General features: G+C 45.0%; 1 protein-coding gene across 1 annotated transcript in view; it reads right to left on the bottom strand.

Annotated features, from left to right (window-relative positions):
* Window positions 1-19,737, bottom strand: part of ATP13A3 (ATPase 13A3) — a 2,707,264-nt gene that overhangs the window by 1,026,467 nt on the left and 1,661,060 nt on the right. Inside the window, exon 17 of the mRNA XM_044070296.1 lies at window positions 7,476-7,592. Within this exon, the coding sequence (XP_043926231.1) occupies window positions 7,476-7,592 (117 nt within the window). The remainder of the gene's footprint in view (window positions 1-7,475; window positions 7,593-19,737) is intronic.

The following is a 19,737-nucleotide window of genomic DNA, read 5'->3' as shown; positions in this document are numbered from 1 at the left end:
ATGACCCAATAATAACTCTCAAGGAAAATTCTTAATGTTAAACATGATCAGTATACAGAAAGGCATTTCTGTTACATTTTTGCTAACAAGGTCCTGTGGAATACATATAGATGGCAATCGGATCTCCAGTAATATTAAAGCAACATACTTCAGTCCTATATAACCCTTGGGAAAAAGCCATAGCAGAGGACCATTGTTCTTAATACCAAAATATACTGACTAGAGGGCATAGTTACTTTCCATCCATTTCTCTGGATGCTCAAATGGTTTGCCAAGAGAAACAACATATTCTGAGAAATTAAATGAATTTTAAAGGCAATCTGACAACTATATGGGTCCTAGGATATTTTCATGATGGTTCTAGTTCATAATAACTTTTTGTATGACTCTGTCGTGGGGTATAATGCTGAATGCTCTAGTCAGGTTAAGGCAAACTGCATGGGTAGATGAATCTTCATTCATGCAACAGTAACACACTCAAAAGTGATAAGGTTAACCAAAGAAGATCTGCCTTAGAAAACACGTAATGGGTAAAGTCATGGAGACAGAAACTATGAAACTAGTCACTGAACGTATACCTAAGTCACTGTTGTAAATCATTACAGGTACATCTATTGGAAGCCAGAAAGAATACCAGGAAGTGAAAATGTACATTACTCCTTAACAGCCTTGCAATTTTCACTTTATAGCTAATTTGTCAATGGAAACTTTTGAAAGAATCCTCAATTCCAGTCATATAGATCAGACTAGGACTTCTAATGTATTCTCTAGACTCACAGATTGCTGCTCTATTACAAAGTATAGAATAAAAAGGGCCAACAAGCCAGCCCCTTTACACAGCATGCAAATAATTAAAATGAATGAATTAGTAAGCTGCAACTCTATCTCTCTCCTGTGAGCCATTTTTCCTTCAGTTTTTACTCCTTTTATTGCTGTATCATTTATACAAAAAAGAAGTTATGTACTTACCATAACGTTCCATCTGAGTAGTTATACTTCCACTTGTCTGCAACCTGTGGGTACCGGATCCGTACTGAATCCGAGACGGCAACTTCACAAGCATCTGCTCCGAGCTCCAAGCCCCTCCCCCTACCCATAATACACCACCACTACCTTCCAACCCTCAGATCGAGTTTGCTGCACCCTACACTAAACAACCGATTCAAACCACCTTACCGCACACAATGTACCACCTATGAACGATAACCATATGATAAGGCCAGGGGGAAGGAGGAAGGGATGGTTGAAGACAAATGAAATAGAACTACTCAGAGGGAACGTTATGGCGAGTACATAACTTTTTTACCTGAAGTAGTTTACTTCATTTGATCTTCAACCTGTGGGACAGAGTCCTCAGCTACTAAACACTTAGGTGGCCCTCATGGAAGTATATTCTGGAGCACCGCGGAACCAAAGGATGCTCTCCTTCAAGAAATCAAGTCCAATTTATAATGAGAAATAAAAGTATGAGATTAGGACCAAGCAGCCACAGAACAAAATGTCGTCTAAGGATACTCTAGACCAAAATGCCACAGAAATAGCCATGGACCTTGTCAAGTGAGCTCTAATCTGACCCGGAGGAGACAAACCTTTATCCTTGTAGATCTGAAGGATACATAGAGAAATCCACCTGGCAATGGTCACCTTGGTAATAGGTTTACCCAAAAATGGTTTAGAAAGGGACACAAACTGGTCAGATTTATGAAAAGTTTTGGTCCTGTGCAAATAGAACCGTAGCTGTCGATGAACATCCAACAAATGCAACTTGTATTCAACTTTGTTTGTGAAATTTGGAAAGAAAAGAGGTAAATTGATATTCTGATTGATTATTGACCTTAGATGCCACTTTTGCAAGAAAAGAGGGATTGGTGCTAAGAGAAACCCTGCCCTTATGGAAGACCTGTATGGAACCTTGACAGACAAAGCCTGAAGTTCTGAGACCCTCCTAGCAGAGGTGATAGCCACTAGGAAGGCTGTCTTCCAAGACAGAAACTTAAGATCTACGGTTGCTGCAGATTCAAAGGGAGGGGCAACCAACGCTTGTAGTACCATAGTAAGGTCCCAAGGGGGGATAGGATCTTTGACCGGAGGATGTAAGAGGAAGATCCCTTTGATAAAGGCTTTGCACAATCTGGAAGAGGCCAAAGAAGCAGAGTTCTCACTAACGTGAAAATAAGAAATGGCGGCTAGTTGAACCTTCATCGTAGACTAGCTAGCCCTCTGCTGAAAAATATTTGCAAAAAAAATTCGGCTACCCGGAATGGGAGCCGTGAAAGGATCTAAATTCCTTTGAGAGGCCCAAAAGGAAAAACACTTCCATTTGCTGTGATAAATCTTCCAGGTGGACGACTTATGAGCTGCCACCAGAATAGTCCTGACCGAAGAAGACAACCCGGGAGTCCTAGCAATTAAGGGAACTAGAGCAGCCAAGCCATGAGCTTCAGACTGTCCAGATTCAGATGAGGGACCCTCAAGGGGTGAGAAATGAGATCCGGAATGGTATCCAAGATCCAAGGAGGAGCTAAAAGATGAGACCAAAGGAAGAGAAACCATACCTGGCGAGGCCAAAAATGGAGCAATGAGGATCACTTTGCTTCCCAGTTGACGAGTCTTCTGGAGGAGCTTTAGAATAAGGGGTACAGGAGGGTAAGCATAAAGAATACCGGGGGGCAAACATGGACTAGAGCATCTCTGGGGGATTCTCCCGGCGGGGGGTTCAGAGCAAAGAACTCACTGCACTTCGCATTGTAAGGAGATGCGAAGAGATTGCAGCAAGGCTGACTCCACTCTAGAAAGATCTGCTCCGCTATTGAAGGATGCAGAGACCACTCATAAGGCATCAGAATAATCTGGCTTCGTTTGACCACCAGAATGTTGGACCGCACCTGAATATGCGTTGCTACCTGAAAACGACCAGTGGAGATCACCCATTCCCAAACTCTCATGGCCTCGTGCCAAAGGGGGTAAGATCTGGTCCCTCCTTATCTGTTGATATACCAGACCACTGACATGTTGTCTGACTGAATTGCAATGGCTCTCAGAGGTAGAAAGGCATGAAGGGCTGCAACACTAAAAGGACCGCCCTCATCTCCAGAACGTTTATATGCAAACTGGTCTTGATCGTATACCACATGCCTTGGACTGTCCTTTCCGATTAATACCCCCCAGCTGGGAGGCATTCGTGGTCACTGTGGCTTGGACAGGGGCTGTGACAAAAGGTCGTCCTTCCAAGATTTTCGAAGAATGCATCTACCATAGAAGGGACAACCTGCAGACTTTGCTTATGTGTATCAGGTACAACAACGGAAGATCCAATAAAGACCATTGCACCGCCAGAGTCCACTGAAGTACTCGCATGTTAAGTGAGTACATGGTAGAAGGGTTATCATTGCTGCCATAGAAGCTAGGGCCCTTAAAACTGACTCTGCTGAGGGAAGATGAGATCAATAAATGAAAGCAACATGCATCCTTCAGGTCTGCATTCTCTCCGAGGTCAAGAAGACTTTTGTCTGTAATGTGTCTATCCGTAATCCTATGTATTCTATAACCTGGACAGGGTTCAGAAGAGATTTGACTGTGTTGACTGTAATCCCTAGATGGTGTGCAAGACGTAGGAAATAGTCTCTTGTTGGACAAAGTGGACACTTGGTGGGAGCAGTAAGGAGCCAATCGTCCAGGTAAGGCTAGACCTGAATCCCTTGAAGACTCAGGTGAGCCGCTACTACTGACATCACTTTGGTGAACACCCTGGGGACTGTGGTGAGACCAAAGGGTAGGGCTCAAAACAGATAATGACTGGCCCCTACCCGGAAGCGGAGAAACCCCCTGGAGCTTCTGTGTATCTTTATGTGACAGTAGGCGTCCTGGAGGTCAAACGAGCACATCCAGTCGCTCTCTTGCAAGTACGGCAGGATGGACTGTAAGGTGACCACCCGGAACTTCTCTTTGGCAACTGACAGGTTCAGAGTAGACAGGTCCAGAATGGGCCTTAAGACCTCCGTCTTTTTTGGCACCAAAAAGAACCTGGAGTAGATGCCCGATCCAGACTGATCTAGGGGGACGGGTTAGATGGCTCGTTTCTTTAGCAGCTTGGAAACCTTTAGTGCTGCTGCCTCTCTCTGCGTGGGTGGTACATCTGGGAGGTGTTGGGAAGGGGTAGGGAGAACCACAAATGGGACTGAATAGCCTCTGGAAATTATCTGAAGCACCCAATGGTCTGATGACGGACGCTCATGCCGTCAGGTGCAACGACAGGTGACCCCCGACTGCCTCCAGAGCAGTCGGGCAACCAGTCAGGGTTGCCGCGCGGGCCTGTCCAAGAATGGTTCTCAAGAACCAACATTCCTCGGACCCCCTCTGCCTCTGGGCTGGCATCTGTCCTGTCCCCCTCTGCTTCTAGGGGAAGAAGGGCCCTGAGTGTCCTGGGAATACTGAGACATCCGGAACCACATCTTCTTTTGCCCTCACTGATTCTGGGAAAAAGGATCTTTGAGGGTTCAAGAAGCAGATTCCAACAGCAGACAGTGTCTTCCCGTCTTTCTCACTCTGGACTAAGGTGTCATGGACGGCCTTACCAAAGAGGAAACAACCATCATAAAGGGCATTCACAAAAGACGTCTTGAAGGGTTCCGTGAACTAACACAACCTGAGTCAGGCATGACGCCTCATGGAAACCCCGGACCCAGCTGCCCTAGAGGCTCCTTCGGTCACATGCGAGAGGAGTCACATGGACGTATTAGAAACCGCTGTCAAGGCAGCCAACCTCACGGAGAATGTACACCTGTCCTCCTGCGACATGGACTTTGGGGGTGACTCAGCCAGTTCCTTAACCAGGTCGAACTGTAGTCAAGTAACATGGGCCAGATAGTTCAGCGCCCTAATAGAAAAAGGTTGCTGATGCATAAACCTGCTTAACTAGATGAGCCAGCGTCCTAGACTCAGGGTCAGGAGGTTGGGCCAAGGAACTCTCCTGGGCTAGTTCCCTCTTGGTGGCGGCTGCTACCACCATAGCACCTACCGGGGAACCTTTATTCCAAGAAAGTCTGCCAGCAGGGGGAAGGGCTTAAGATTTTATCTGGGTGCTTTGGGATTAGTTCCACGGTGTCCAGTTCCTTCCAGGCCCATGAGGTGGCCAAGTCCACAAATGGATCCGTGGGGGGGGGACACCCAGGAAGTAGAAAGATCCGTGCCGAAAGCCTCCAAGAAGACAGATTCATCCGAGGAAGGATTTGGGGTGGACCAACCTCCCCGCTGGCACAAAATTTCCATGATCTCTCAGAAGGAGACATCGTCAGGAGGTGATCTGGGTGAACCTTCCCCATCATCCAAATCAGTTTCCTCAGTGAGGGACTCTGGAGAGGCGTCCAAGTTGCCTCCTCTTGCATGTATGCTTGCGAGGAACCTCTCCGGTGGGGCTTTCCGGAGGGGGCTCACAAACCACCTCTTATTCCTCAAGGGAAACCGCCGGGGGTGCCTCGAGCACGGGCTGTCCTTGTGGTAAAATGACAGGAGTCACACCAAAGACAGAGGGAGTTGGGGCGGAGTCCTAAGATACAGTTAAGGGCCTCGACCCATTGGAGAGGACCCCTTTCCACAACATTGAACGGAGAAGGTGAGCAAGCTTTCTGGGCACTAGTAAGGGAGCTGCTCTCTCCAGATCTGAAGCAGGGATTGGAGCTGGGCCCGAAGTAGATGGAGTGCCGAGGAGGTGGCCATGACCCGACAAGATCGAAGCCAATGGAAAAAACTCCACCCTCCTCAGATCCAACACCCAGGCCACATCTCCGAGAGCTACTCGGATCTGAGCTAGTTGGATCAGACACGCTCCAGGTGGCTGCTGGTGTCGAGGAAATGGGTACTGTCGGTGACAACCCCCTGACTAGGGAACCTCGTGGATCCATTTACTCCAAAACCAGGGGTCAGATCGGAGAAGGAGATATAGGTGTAAAGAAGGGAAGCGAGCCCCCCCCCCTCCAGAGGAGAGGGGGCCGGCAAGACTCCCATCTGAATTCGTGTGCGAATAAATCTCCACATCATTTTATCCATGTCAGCTTCTGAGAGACTGCGGGTAGACAGTGACAAAGCTACAGAATCCAACTTGACGGGTTGGAGAACCGAAGCCCTACAAGATGGTCTGGGCTCCTCCAGCTCCAGAGAAAACCTACGAGATCGGTGCCAAGGGGAGTCAGGTCAGTGACTAGTCTGAAGTTTGGGGGGAGGCCCAGTCAGAGCTGAAAGGTCCAGGGACCTCTCCCTCTTATCACTCTTGAGCTCTCTTCTCTCCTTCTCTCTGCCCTTTCTATGCTCTCCTTTCACAGTCCTAGAGGCAGGAGGATGAGTCCCAGCCTGAGAGGGAGAAGAAGCAAGGGCGGGAGCTGAAGGAGAGGTGGTCACAGACGTGACTGAGGCAGAACTGGAGGCAGCTGCCTCCACAGAAGTGAGAAGGCCCTTCATCATAAGTTTAGCCCTACGGTCTTTAAGGGCTTGTGGGTTAAAACCCGTGCAAATACTCCAATCAGTTGACAGATGGACAGCACCCAAACAAAGAACGCACAGAGTGTGGCCATCGGCAGGCAACAGTTTGTGGCCACACTCTGTGCATCTTTTAAACCCTTGCTTTGGTTGATCAGCCATAACCAGTCCAAGAAATTACCAAAGACACTCTCCAACCGCCACACACTCAAACACAAGCACACAGAAAGCTGAGGGGGGAGGGGAGAAAGTCTAACTACTACAGAACAACTACCTAAAACTACAGAAAACTACCTACACTAGATGCACCAGCGAGAGGGGAAGAAGGGAGGAGACCCACACTACCAACAGACACACAGAAAGTTATGAAAAAGGGGAATTAGACACTTCAAAACTCTCATGACCTGGAGCACAAGGATCATGATGCTTTGCAAAGCCGTGGCAAATGAGATCTGAGGTTTGGAAGGTAGTGGTGGCGTTTTATGGGTAGGGGAGGAGCTTGGAGCTCGGCACAGATGCTTGTGAAGTTGCCAGCTCAGATCCGATACAGATCCAGTACCCACAGGATGAAGATCAAATGAAGTAAACTACTTAAGATTTGGTGTTAGCTACATCTACACTTTGTAAAGACAGCAAAAGAATGTGAGTAAAAAAAAAATAAAAAAGTGTGCAGCAGTTTAAATGCAATAAATCTTGTAACAGATATGAAGCAGCCCAAAAATCTGAAAAACTGGAGTCTGGAGCTCAACTTCTAAATAGGAGAGTATATTCAGAAACTTAGAAATCCATAACCATCTTTAGACATGATGCTTATACCATCTACATCTAAGCAGACTTCAAAGAGCACATACAACATTTAATAATCATAATGCACAATATCATATGTGTAAATTAAAAACAGGCACAGTTTTCATGTTTACAATCAAGTTAAAATGGAAATGCGCAACACAGATTTTCTTTACTGTTTACTATAGCAAAGCCCACTACTTAAACAATGTACTTACCATGTCTTGATTAGTTGCAGGTTGATGTTTTGGGAGAAACTGTGTTGGCGGTCTTACAACTGTAGGCATCATCTGATTGTGCAAAGTAGTTTCTTCTTCAGTAGCTTCTTCCAGAATCTAGTAAACAAAAAGCATTTGTTCACATTCTGCAAAGTTAACATGCAGATGTCTTCTTAAACCACCTCACATAAATCACAGAAGCATCTACTTTTGGCATGAACACCACCATTACAGATAAACCTAAGAAGAATGAAGACAGTAACTTTCTGCAGTGAAGTTAAACAAAATATTTGTGTCAGAAATAACTGCTCTGTGCTTTAAACACAGTTTGCGCATTCATGTGTGCTGACTGCTGTATTATAATACTACTTTCTTGCACATTTACATTTTTTAAAGGAAACTATCATTCAGTAGAAACTATTCCATCAAATGTTATCTCTGATCTCATCACCCTGAACTGAACAGTCCTACAGTTTTACAAAAACCCACTGTGCTTCCAGACTGCAGTATGGAGGACTATTTCTTTCACACCTGCAGAGTATTTGCCTTTTTCCATGGTTGTATGATCATGGAGTTAGTATACTTAAATATGGGAATGCTGGGGGATTTTGCTCCCTCTTTACTAGGTAATGATGGGAAGCTTGTCCCCTGCTAGAAAAATGCTTCTTAAGAAATATCATTAGTTTAAATAACCAAGCAGGTTGGTATGAACTTCAATTATAAAAACTGTTAACAGAAATGAGTTGCATTGCTGCATAGTTCAGATTTACATTGCAGTAATGATATGTCTTATGCAGACAATCTCAAATGCTTAGCGTTGTCATTCTAACGTCTTATATTGGTATAACTATGCATTTAAGGGAACTGAGCCACACATGCACCCCTCTAGCAAATCCAAGCAGCCTACCACTACAGTACAGAGGAGCCCACAGCTCTTCTGTGTTCTTCGGTACTTCAGCCACTACTCCATACTGCGCTCACTGCAATTAGGGTAAGGCAGCTGTAATTTTACTGCTGCAATGATGGATAGTTCAACTTTCTCACACTGCTACAGCTTCAAGGTTCAGGTCTTTTTATAGCATCTACTGCTACATAAACTAGTTTTTACAATGTCATTTCAGTAAAAGAAAGCATTAAAAGAGCAGTTAAGATCAGTGCCAGCCAGTCACTTCACATCCCAACCTCTTTAGAGAATGTGCATGCACACTATGCATGGACATAAAAAGCGCTTATCCCATAACATTCCACATGAAAACGTACAGTTGCTTAAGTCCTATTTACCTGTAACAGTAGATGTTCGAATTTCACACCGCCTCAAAGGCATGTGCTCTGTGCCCGCACAAACCCACATTTGCAGCTTTCCAGAACTCAGAATCCTCTCATTTGAATCCATGTGATAGGGGATTGGCTAAGCCCTTCCCATCAGAGAACGCCTAACCTTGTCACAGGAAGTCAGTTGTTCAGACTTCAAGTCTAAAGTAGGAAGCACCAGGAAAGACCAGATGCAAGAATTGCTTGAAACCAACCAATTACTATCCAAAAAACATGAACATAAATAACCAAAGCCAAACAATAACACAATAAGGTTGGATACCATCAAACTATATATAAAATAAGGGAGATTGTGGCTAGGTGCTGCCACTGAGACAGTATCAAATTCGAACATCTGCTGTTACAAGTAAGATTTACACAACTGTACTATGTACATCGTTCAGACTGCATAAGTGGCATTTGGATTGATTCCCAAAACTTACCCTACCTGGCAGAAGAAAGGATAAGGATCCAGGAAAACCCAGAAAACGGTCCTCACAAAGCCAGCTCTGGAACTTGAGAAAGAATACAGTTTGAAGTGCTTTGTAAAGAGATGAAGATAGGACCAGGTTGCTCTTGTTAGAATGCTTCTAGAGTACACTCTTTTCCAATATGCCACCAAAGATGATCAAGCTCTGGTGGAATGTGCCTTAAACTTACCTGGAACAGATTCATCACAGTAGGAGTAATAAAAAAACAATAGCAGAAGATAAGGGATGAGCAATCTTTTACTTGGAGACAGTCTTAGAAAAGGAAATAAACATCTGCTCAGCTTTCCAGAAGAGCTTAATTCTGTCAAGTAGTAAATGAGATGTCTGTGCACATTCAAGGTATGTAGAATATTCTCTCCCTTGTTTTTCAGTTCTAGAAAGAAAACTGGGAGATTGATGATTTGAATCAGGAGTAATTCAGAAACAAGTTTTGGCACGAAAGAATGGTAGGTGTGTAAAACAACCCAGTCTTTGTGGAAAATCAGTTAAGGTAAGCCCACTATAACAGCTTGCAACTCAAAGATTTACCTTACAGATGTCAACAATAAGCAGAACGGTTTTCTAAGTGATGAACTTCAAATCAGCCTGAATGGTAAGTTCACAAGGAGATGAGTTCAACTTTTCAACAACAAAGTTGAGATACTAAGGAGGAGGAATTTGTTTTTGAGGGGGGGTCTCAAGTGCAACACTCCTTTCATAAACAGCTTGACCAGAAAAAGAGATGATAGAGGGGAATATATTGGCAGATAAAAAGAGGTGGCCACAAGATGCACCTTGTTAAATGCATAAGATAAACCATTGTTGAATAGCTCACACAAATATTTCAAAACCAGATGGGAGGACACGATACAGGGTCCTTTGATATCAGTTAGGCACCACCTTGAAAACCTCTTCCACTTATAGGTATAAAATCTAGTTGCAGGCTTTCCTGCCTCCATCGATATCTGCTGCACATCCTCATGGAACAAGTGCCTAAAAGGTACCAAAGATAGACTATCCAGGCTCTCAGTAGCAGCCATTAAGCTGGGGTTCACCAGTTAACACTGACACCAGTCAGCCAATCCAGGGTGTGAGAACGTTTGCAGTAATTACCCCTAGCCAATTCCATTAAAAGGGAGAACCAACTTTGCATGTGCCAAAAGGGATCACTACAATGTTCTTCGGTTAATTCTTTCTGAATCTTCAGAAGTACCTTGGCTTGGGTACTAGTGGAAAGAATGGAAATGCATATAGGAACATTTGTGTCCAAGGAAATGAGAATGTTTCTGTCCTCAAGCATGGCTGCAAGGATGTCGCAAATACAATTTTCAACTGGCTGTTTTGAAAGGAGGTGAACAGAATTATTTGAAGTGTTCCCCACATCTGGGCCAAATCCAGACAGACCTCTGTCCTAAATTTCTACTTGTCAGGGTCCACTGGGATCTGTTTTGTCTGTCTGCCACTACGTTTTACACTTTTTACAGCTTTGTATCCCCTTGACTGTTCAGGTACCACATTACTGCGTTGTTGTCTGTGACTAATAAAAAGGGACATGGAGACATACCTGATGAAGAGCTTTTAAGGTCTGAATCACTGCTAACATTTTGCTAATGTTAATGTGCTTTGTAGTATCTGAAAGACTCCATTTGTCTTGTACTTGAACTCCGCTGGACTCTGCTCCCATGCAAAATATGACAAGTCCATCTAGACTTCCTGAACTAGGGCATGGAGGGAGAACAGTAGGTCTGGATTAAGAGACATTCAATCCCTCCACCACTGCAATTGCTCATCACAGATGCCATGAAGGCTAGAATTTTGAGAACTGTCTTCTGGAGGCAGCCTCTTGAAGGAAGAAATCCCTGAAACTGTTTCAAAAAGTCTGACCTTTGTCATGTCCACTGGTAGAAAGGTCATACTTTTTTCTGTGTCCATCATACACTGAGGAAGACAATTCTTTGTAAGGGTGTGAGACAGGACTTTTGTAGGTTCAACTAAAAGTTTGGAGCAATTGAAAAAATAAGTTATGTACTTACCATAACGTTCCATCTGAGCTGTTGCTTTTCATTTGTCTTCAACATGAGGGACTCGACTCCAGCACAGATCAGACTTGGCTGCATACTCCAGCATCGGGTCCAAAGTCCAAGCTTCTCCCTTACCCATAACACCCCCCCTCCGATCAACTTTGCTGCAGAACAGCAGCCTCCCATCCTAGATAATATGCCAATAAACCTGACAACACACAAACGGCATATCAAAAGGAAGGTTAGCCAAGACAGAGGGGCTATGCCTTTTCTATCCGCTCCACTACATAGCCCACACAGGGCAGAGAGAAGGAGGGAGTGATGGTTGAAGACAAATGAAAAGCAACAACTCAGATGGAAAGCTATGGTTAAGTACATGATTTATTTATCCGAAGTTGTTGTTTTCATTTGATCTTCAACCTGAGGGACAGTGTCCCAGCTACCAATAACCTCTGGGAGGTCCTCATGGAAGGATGTTCTGGAGCACGGCTGAGTCAAAGATGCCCTGCTCCTGGAAAGAAGATCAAGTTTATAATGGGAAATAAAAGTGTGCGATGATGCCCAGGTCGCTGCAGAGCAGATATGATCCAGAGAAATCTTGGACCAAAAAGCCGCAGAAGTAGCAACAGATCTGGTGAAATGAGCCTGAATATGTCCTGGCGGAGCTAAACCTTTGGCTCGATAGGCCAATGAAATGCATTCAGGAATCCATCGAGCAATTGTAACTTTAGAAACAGGCTTTCCCAAGAAAGGTTTACAAAAGGAAACAAATACTTGATTTGACTTACGAAAGGGTTTTGTTCTGTGCAAATAAAAATGTAGTTGCCTGTGAACATCAAGCAAGTGCAATTTGTACTCTCCTTTATTTGGGAAATTTGGAAAGAAAACAGGCAAATTAATGACCTGGTTAATATTAGATTATGATGCCACCTTTGGTTAAAAAAAAAAAACAAAAAAAAAAAACAATGGATTGGTCCACAGGGACACCCTGTCTTTATGAAAGACCAAATGAGGGAGTTTGACAGATAAGGCTTGAATCTCTGGCTGAAATGGAGAAGAAACCATAGCCTGCAGTACAAAGGTAAGATCCCAAGGGGGCGTGCAGCCCTTAACCGGAGGCCTAAGAAAAAAGGTACCTTTCAGAAATGTCTTGAAAAATTTAGAAGAAGCCAATGAAGTTGAATTCTCACCTATGTGAAAATTGGAAAACACTAATTGTACCTTAAGCGTAGAGAAACTAGCGCCATGATTAAAAATATGTCTGCCAAAAATTCCAAAATGGCCGAGACTGGTGCAGTGAAGGGATCCAAGGTCATGCTGAGAGGCCCAGATCGAAAAATGCTTCCCTTTGCTTGAGGAGACATTCCTGTAAGAAGATTTGTGCACCGCTACCAAGTTCTTCCTAACATGAGAAGACAGCCCAGGAGTCCTTGATATCATGGGAATTGGAACAGCCAAGTTGTGAGCTTCAGGCTAAGTCTGAGTGAGGAACCCCTGAGGGATGTGTAATAAGATCCAAAACCGGGTCTAGCATCCAAGGAGGACACATTACATGAGACCACAGAGTGGGAACCAAACTTGGCAAGGACAAAAAGGGGCAATGAAGATCACTGAGCTCCACAGCCATTGAACTTTCTGAATAGACTTGAGAATTAGAGGGAGTGGAAGATACACATACAGTAGACCGGAGGGCCAAGCATAAACTAGAGAGTCTCTGGGGGACTCCCACGGAGGGGGGTTCAGAGCAAAATACTCACTGCAGTTTGTGTTGGAAGGAGAAGCAAAGAGATTATAGCAAGGCTGACCCCACTTTAGAAAGATCTTGTCCGCAACTGCGGATTCAGAGACCACTCGTAAGGCATCAGAACAGAATGGCTGAGCCTGTTCGCCAAAATGTTGGTCTTCCCCAGAATGTGCACTGCCACCAGAAAACGGGCAGTGGAGCTTGCCTACTCCCATAATCTAATGACTTTGTGGCAAAGAGGATAGGATCTGGTTCCCCTGTTTGTTGATGTATCAGACAACTGACATATTGTCTGTCTGTACTGAAATAGTTCTCAGAGGAAGAAAGGTACAGAGAGCTTACAACACCAAAAGCACTGCCCTCACCTCCATCACACCGATATGCAGATTGGTGTCCAGAGAGGACCATGTGCCTTGCACCATCCTTCCATGCAATGCCCCCACCCCCACCCAAGCAGGGAGTCATCCGTGATCATGGGGAAGGGAAGAACAAACGTGCGACCCTGAAGAAGGTCCAGAGATTGGAACCACCAAAGAAGGGAATCCCTGAAAACACTAAATAGTCGAAAAGGATGTGACAAGAGAAGATCCAGCAAAGAGCAATGAACGGCTAAGATCTACTGCAGTACCCTCATATGGAGACGTGCAGTTCGGATGAGAGTGATCGTGGCTGCCATGGACCCCAATGCCCAAAGAACTGAGCTCGCTGGGGGAAGGTTGGCTTGAAGAATCTCTCTTCCTTATGCTCACCTTAGATAGCCCCCCAAGCTAGACGCACACCGCGTGGCACCCAAACTATCGCTGCTGACTTGAGAGGACCCTCTCCTAGTGCGAATGCACAAACCAGCCTCCTCTAAATGCCTCTGAATTCAAAGCAAATATTTTAAAGTGACTCAGGGTAAAGAACTATCCTACCTAAAAGTGTTTTTTACTGTTTAGCGTTCTGTTGCAGGAATTAGGCAGCAATAACTCTAACAGAAAACAGGTTATATATATTATTGGCAATTCCAACAAAAAATACAGCAAGCTGCCATTAAACGTTGTTACCTTTAAGACCCAGGGAAATCCTTGTGGTGTAGTCCCCGCTACGCTCGGGCTCGCTCCGCGCCCCTCCCTGCCCCCTATTCCCACCCGCCCCCACTACCTCTACATTTATTAGGTCATTAAGCCCATCCCCCTTACCTCCACCCAATCACAACTGTTCCTCACTCTGATACTTCTTCCCTCCATTTCTCTGCCTGTCTATATTACTAAGGCTACTCCCCCAGTCCGCCCACCCACTAAACTCTCTCCATTAACACTCTTTACTCCCACCTCCAGCTTTTTACATACCAATTGCACCAAGGAAATTCCCCCAGCTCAATACACTCATCAACCTCTCCCCTCACCATGGATAGAAACTCTTTTACTACCGTCCCCCTCATATCATTACTCCTTATTTTACCTTATCTTTTAACAAGTTATGAAACCCTAGCCCTAGCAGGAGCCTACCTCCCCAAGGGTCACACCTCCCTGCACTCCCACAACCCCTCCAATCTCATCCCTCCCTCTCACTACCCTGCTACTAACCTGATCCCTAAAAGAACTCATCCTACTCTCTGTCGCCCGAAAGCATCCTCAACAAGGGACCATCTTAAATTACTAATTAAACTCCAAAAAATATTTGATTACTTGAAAAAATCCATCACAAAAGACGGTGATATCCACCCCAACCCAGGCCCTAATTTTGACCTAGGTCCCAATTCCCTGAACGCAGCCAGAAGCCCAGCGGGCTCCCTCCTTATGCTTCATCTTAACCTAAGAAATATCAATAATAAAGTTCACAACTTGCATGCTATGCTTGCAACCCACTCCCCTGACATCATGTGTCTCTCAGAAACATGGCTCAAACCAAGCACTAAGGATGAGGAAATCATCCCATCTGGGTATAACATCCTCAGGGCCGATCGAATAACTAGAAAGGGCGGGAGAATAGCAGTCATGTTCAAGAACCCCTTGAACATCACAATGAATCCACTCCAACCTCCAAAATTTCCTAACCTGGAACTGATTGCCCTAAAGCTATGCCTAAACAACCAAAAAAGTATTAATCTCATAGTAATGTACTTACCACCAGGCAAAAATGTTGAAAACCTAGAACAAACTCTTAGTTGGCTTGCTACCAACTATCCCCAAGAAACTATAATTTTAGGAGATGTTAATATTGACTGGTCTCTCTACTCCGCTCAATCAAATCCTCTCCCCATTAACTTAAATGGATTCTCCCAAAATATTCTCTCTCCCACTAGAATTGGACATGCCCAACAAAAGGAGAGCATCATTGACTGGATTCTTACTAACAAGGATCCTAACAACTATACCGCAGGGACCCTTCCCAACGACCTTAGTGACCACCTATTATAAAACACAAATGTCCAACTACAAACCCCCCCCTAACTAGACAAGTTAGGAACAGCAAGAATTTTGTCCCAGACCAATTTCTTGCAGACCTCAAGGCATGTAACTGGTCCATCCTAAAAACTCTACCCTTAGATAAGACTGTATCATACTTTAATGACACCTTCCTCAAGATACTTGACTCTCATGCTCCTAAGCGACTTACTAGAACTAAGGAATGTATCACACCTTGGCTAACAAAAGATACTAAAACTAAAATTAAACTCAGAGACCAGGCCTGGAATAAATGGAGAACCACAAAAACCCCCCTAGATCACATCAAGTTTCTGCAGCTTAGAAATTCAACCAAAGCAGCCGTTATGTCTGATAACAAACAATATTTCTGTCACCTCCAAGATAAACATCAGTTTAATCCTAAAAAATTCTGGGCTGGTTTCAATCACCTCCTTCATCCAGGTAAATCTACCACCCCCACCCCAGAAAAACTCATGGATAAAGATCCAAGCGAAATAGCCAACACTTTTAATTCTTTTTTTACTGAGACCATCCAGTCCCTCGCCAGTCAGCTTCTCCCTCGGCTGCAACCTTAACCAAAGACCCAGCTCAACCTGCCTTCAACCTACATCCTACCTCTACCTCCTATATTCGTACCCTCTTGAAAAAACTTAAACCAACCACCCTAGCGGCTGACTTACTCCCAGCCAAATACTTACAAATAGCATCTGATGCCATAGCCTACCCTGTTTCAATCTTGATCAACCGGACCATTTCCGAAGCTTCTATTCCTTCAATCTGGAAAATCTCTTATATCATCCCTCTCCATAAAGGAGGGTCCTCCACTGACACATCTAACTATAGACCCATAGCTATACTGTCTCCTCTAGCCAAAATTATGGAATGCTGCGTTCACAAGCAACTCATTACCCACCTCACACAAAATAACCTCCTGTCCAACACCCAACACGGCTTTCGCCCCCATCATAGCACAACCACTGCTCTCCTCTCCTTTGTTGACTCAGTCAACCACAACCGCAATAATAAATTAATATCCTCTGCGCTCTTTCTAGACCTATCGAAAGCCTTCGATATGGTCAATCACCAACAGTTGCTCCACACACTGGAAACCTTTCCTCTTAGCAAACCAACCATAAGTTGGTTTAATGCCTACCTCTCTTGTAGAAAACAGGCGGTTCAGTGGCAAGACAGGCTATCAAGACCTACTCCCCACTAATATCGGTGTTCCCCAAGGATCTATTCTCGGTCCCCTTCTTTTTTCCGCCTTTATAAAAGGTCTACACTCTATCATTCCCAAAGCCACCTGCATTCAATATGCAGACGACTCCACCCTGATCTGCTCTGATGTCTCTCTCGCCAAACTCCAAGTCACAACCCAAAACTGCTTTTCCACAGTCGAAAAATGGTTCTCAGAACTAAAACTCCTACTTAACCCAACCAAAACCAAATTACTTCTATTTTTCCCCACTCCAATTACCGCCCAAGGAATAGAACCTCCTGATACCCACAACCCAACCTTCTATGTGTCCTCCAACAATGGGACCATAATCTATCCTGTCTCCCACACCAAACTACTAGGGGTGACCATAGACCACAAACTTAAATTTGATATGCATGTAAACCTGACCATTAAGTCGGTAAACAAGAAACTTGGGTCCATGTATAGAATAAAGAACTTCTTAACCCCGCACACCAAACTAACCATCGCCCGGACCCACCTCCTCTCCACACTCCTTTATGCCTCCCCGATATTCTCCTTCCTTAACAAGAGAGAGCTCAATAAACTATCTACTACCTATAACCACATAGCCAGATTCATAACTGGAAAGCCCTATCGCACCCATCACTGCCTAAATCTAAGGACACTGGAATGGTTAGAACTGCCCAACATTCTCAAACTCAACCAACTCACTGAGGCATTTAAAATTATCAACCATCCAGATAAAACCCCCTCACTGAACAAAATACTTACCCCCTACTCCAACCTTACGTACCTCAGGTCATCCAAAAGTCTACAAGTGCGGACCATTAAATCTAACAACTCGGGAGGTGAAGCTCTCTATGCCAATTCCATTGGTAAATCCTGGAATGCCCTCCCAAACAACCTAAGACTTATGACCTCTCTGCACCAATTTAAAATACACCTCAGAGTTCTCCTAAAGTCCCAATGGCTATGCCCCTGCTCTAATCCAGACTAATAGCTAACGTCCCTGGCTCACCTAGGCCTACCTAAGCCTCTACCCAACCCAAAACCTTAAGGGTCCACAATGTAGCCCTGTTAGTCCATCTTTACAAGTCTGTATCTCTTTTAAACTATATATATAACTACTTGCTTGCTTTATTTTGCCTATAAACGTCAGAGTATTTACTTGCTTCAGCTTTTGTCCTTATATTTGTGTATGTACCTCTGTTCTTGGAGCTCTTCTCCCCGGGCCTCTACTGAAAATGGACATGTATCCAGTTGGACTAGCCCGGTCAACAAATGTAAAATAAAAATAAAAATAAACTGCTTCGCATGCATGTAATGCCTTATGTATTGTCTATATACTGTTTATTATCATGTGTTAGATAGCGGAGCTTTTCTCCTTGGGCCTCCACTGAAAATGGACATGTATCCAGTTGGACTAGCCCGGTTAACAAATGTAAAATAAAATAAAATAAAAAAAATAAAGCACATGAAGGCAGAGCGATAACAGGCTTTCCAGAGGAAGAAACACCATTCCTTGAGTAGTGTTGAGCCGAGCACCTATGAAATCCAGTACCTGCATTGGTGCCAGCTGTGACTTATGGAGGCTTACAGTAATACCCAGGTACTGAGCAATCTGAAGGAGATGATCCTTGGCCTGAATCAGGTGATGCCTGGAGGGAACAGAGAGGAGCCAATCGTCCAGGTAGGGAAAGACCTGAAAACCCTGCAGCTGCAGGTGAGCCGCCAGCACCATCACTTTGCTGAACATCCGGGGTGGTGGTGAGCCCAAAGGGGGAGAACTCTGAACTGAAAGTGATTGGCTCCCAGCCGGAAGTGGAGAAACCTCCGAGAACTTCTATTCCTCTTGATATGGTAGTTCACACGTCCTGGAGGTCCAATGAGCATATCCAGTCACTCATCTGCAGGAAGGGCAGAATAGATTGAAGGATGACTATCTGGAATTTCGTCTTGGCAACAGACAGGTTCAAGGTTGAAGTCTAAGTCCACCATTTTCTTTGGCACTAAAAAGTACCGGGAATAAATGCCTGATCTGGACTGGTCTGTGGAGACGGGCTGGATGAACTGTTTTGCAAGCAGCCTGGTAACTTCTGCAGCTGCATCCTCCTGCTGATCAGGTGGCACATTTGGGATGTGTCTGGGGGGAAAGGGGGGGTGGAGAAATGGAATAGAGTAACCTCTGGATTTGATCCGCAGAACCAAATTGTTTGTAACCGACTCTCAGGCCATTCGGTGCAGAGAAAGTCGCCCCCTGACTGCCTCCAGAGATGAGCAGTCAGGCAACTCTGACAGGTTGCTGGAAGGGTCTGTCTGGGAAGGTGTCCCAAGACCCTTGGTTCTTTGGACCCCCTCTGCCATGAGGGCAGCATCTGTGTATCCCCTCTGCCTCTGGGAAAGGAGAATCCTGAGTGTCTTGTGAAGAACTCTGAGGCTTCCGAAACTACAGCTTCTTGACCCCACGCTGATTCCTAGAAAAGGATCGTTGTAGGGTGGAGAAGCAGATCCCGATGACAGACAAAGTCTTCCCATCCTTCTCGTTCTGGACTAATAAATTCTGAACCATTTTTCCAAACAAGGTAGAACCGTCGCAGCAGGCATTCATGAAAGATGACTTAAAGGGCTCTGAAAAGGTGCAAATCTGGAGCCAAGCATGCTGCCTAATGGACACGCCTGTTCCTGTAGCCCTAGAGGCACCATCAGTGACGTGTGAGAGAAGCCTCGTGGATGTACTTGAGATGGAAGTGAGGGTGGCCATGTGGGAGGAACAAACCTTCTTCTCCTCAGCCAATATGGACTTTGGGGCAGACACAGCGACCTCTTTGATCATATGCTACAGCAGTCTGATTACATGTGCCAAATAATTCAGTGCAAGTAAGGCAAATGTAGCTGAGCTCTCCTGAGCGAGCTCCTTTTTGTTGACTGCCGCAACCACCATGGCATCGACCAGGGACCCCTTGGACCAGTAGAGCTTATCAGAACAGGTGCCAAGTACTTCATCCGTGCGCCTGGGGATAGGCTCAACCATATCCCATATCTGGTTCCTTCCACGCCCTAGATGCAAAGATCCACTAGGGGATCTGTGGGGGGGGGGGGGCACC

This window comes from Protopterus annectens, chromosome 4.part1, assembly GCF_019279795.1.
Source record: "Protopterus annectens isolate FY-2018-M chromosome 4.part1, PAN1.0, whole genome shotgun sequence".
Classification (NCBI taxonomy): domain Eukaryota; kingdom Metazoa; phylum Chordata; order Ceratodontiformes; family Protopteridae; genus Protopterus; species Protopterus annectens.
Note: the sequence above shows the minus strand (reverse complement) of the source record. Positions and strands in the feature narration are given on the sequence as shown.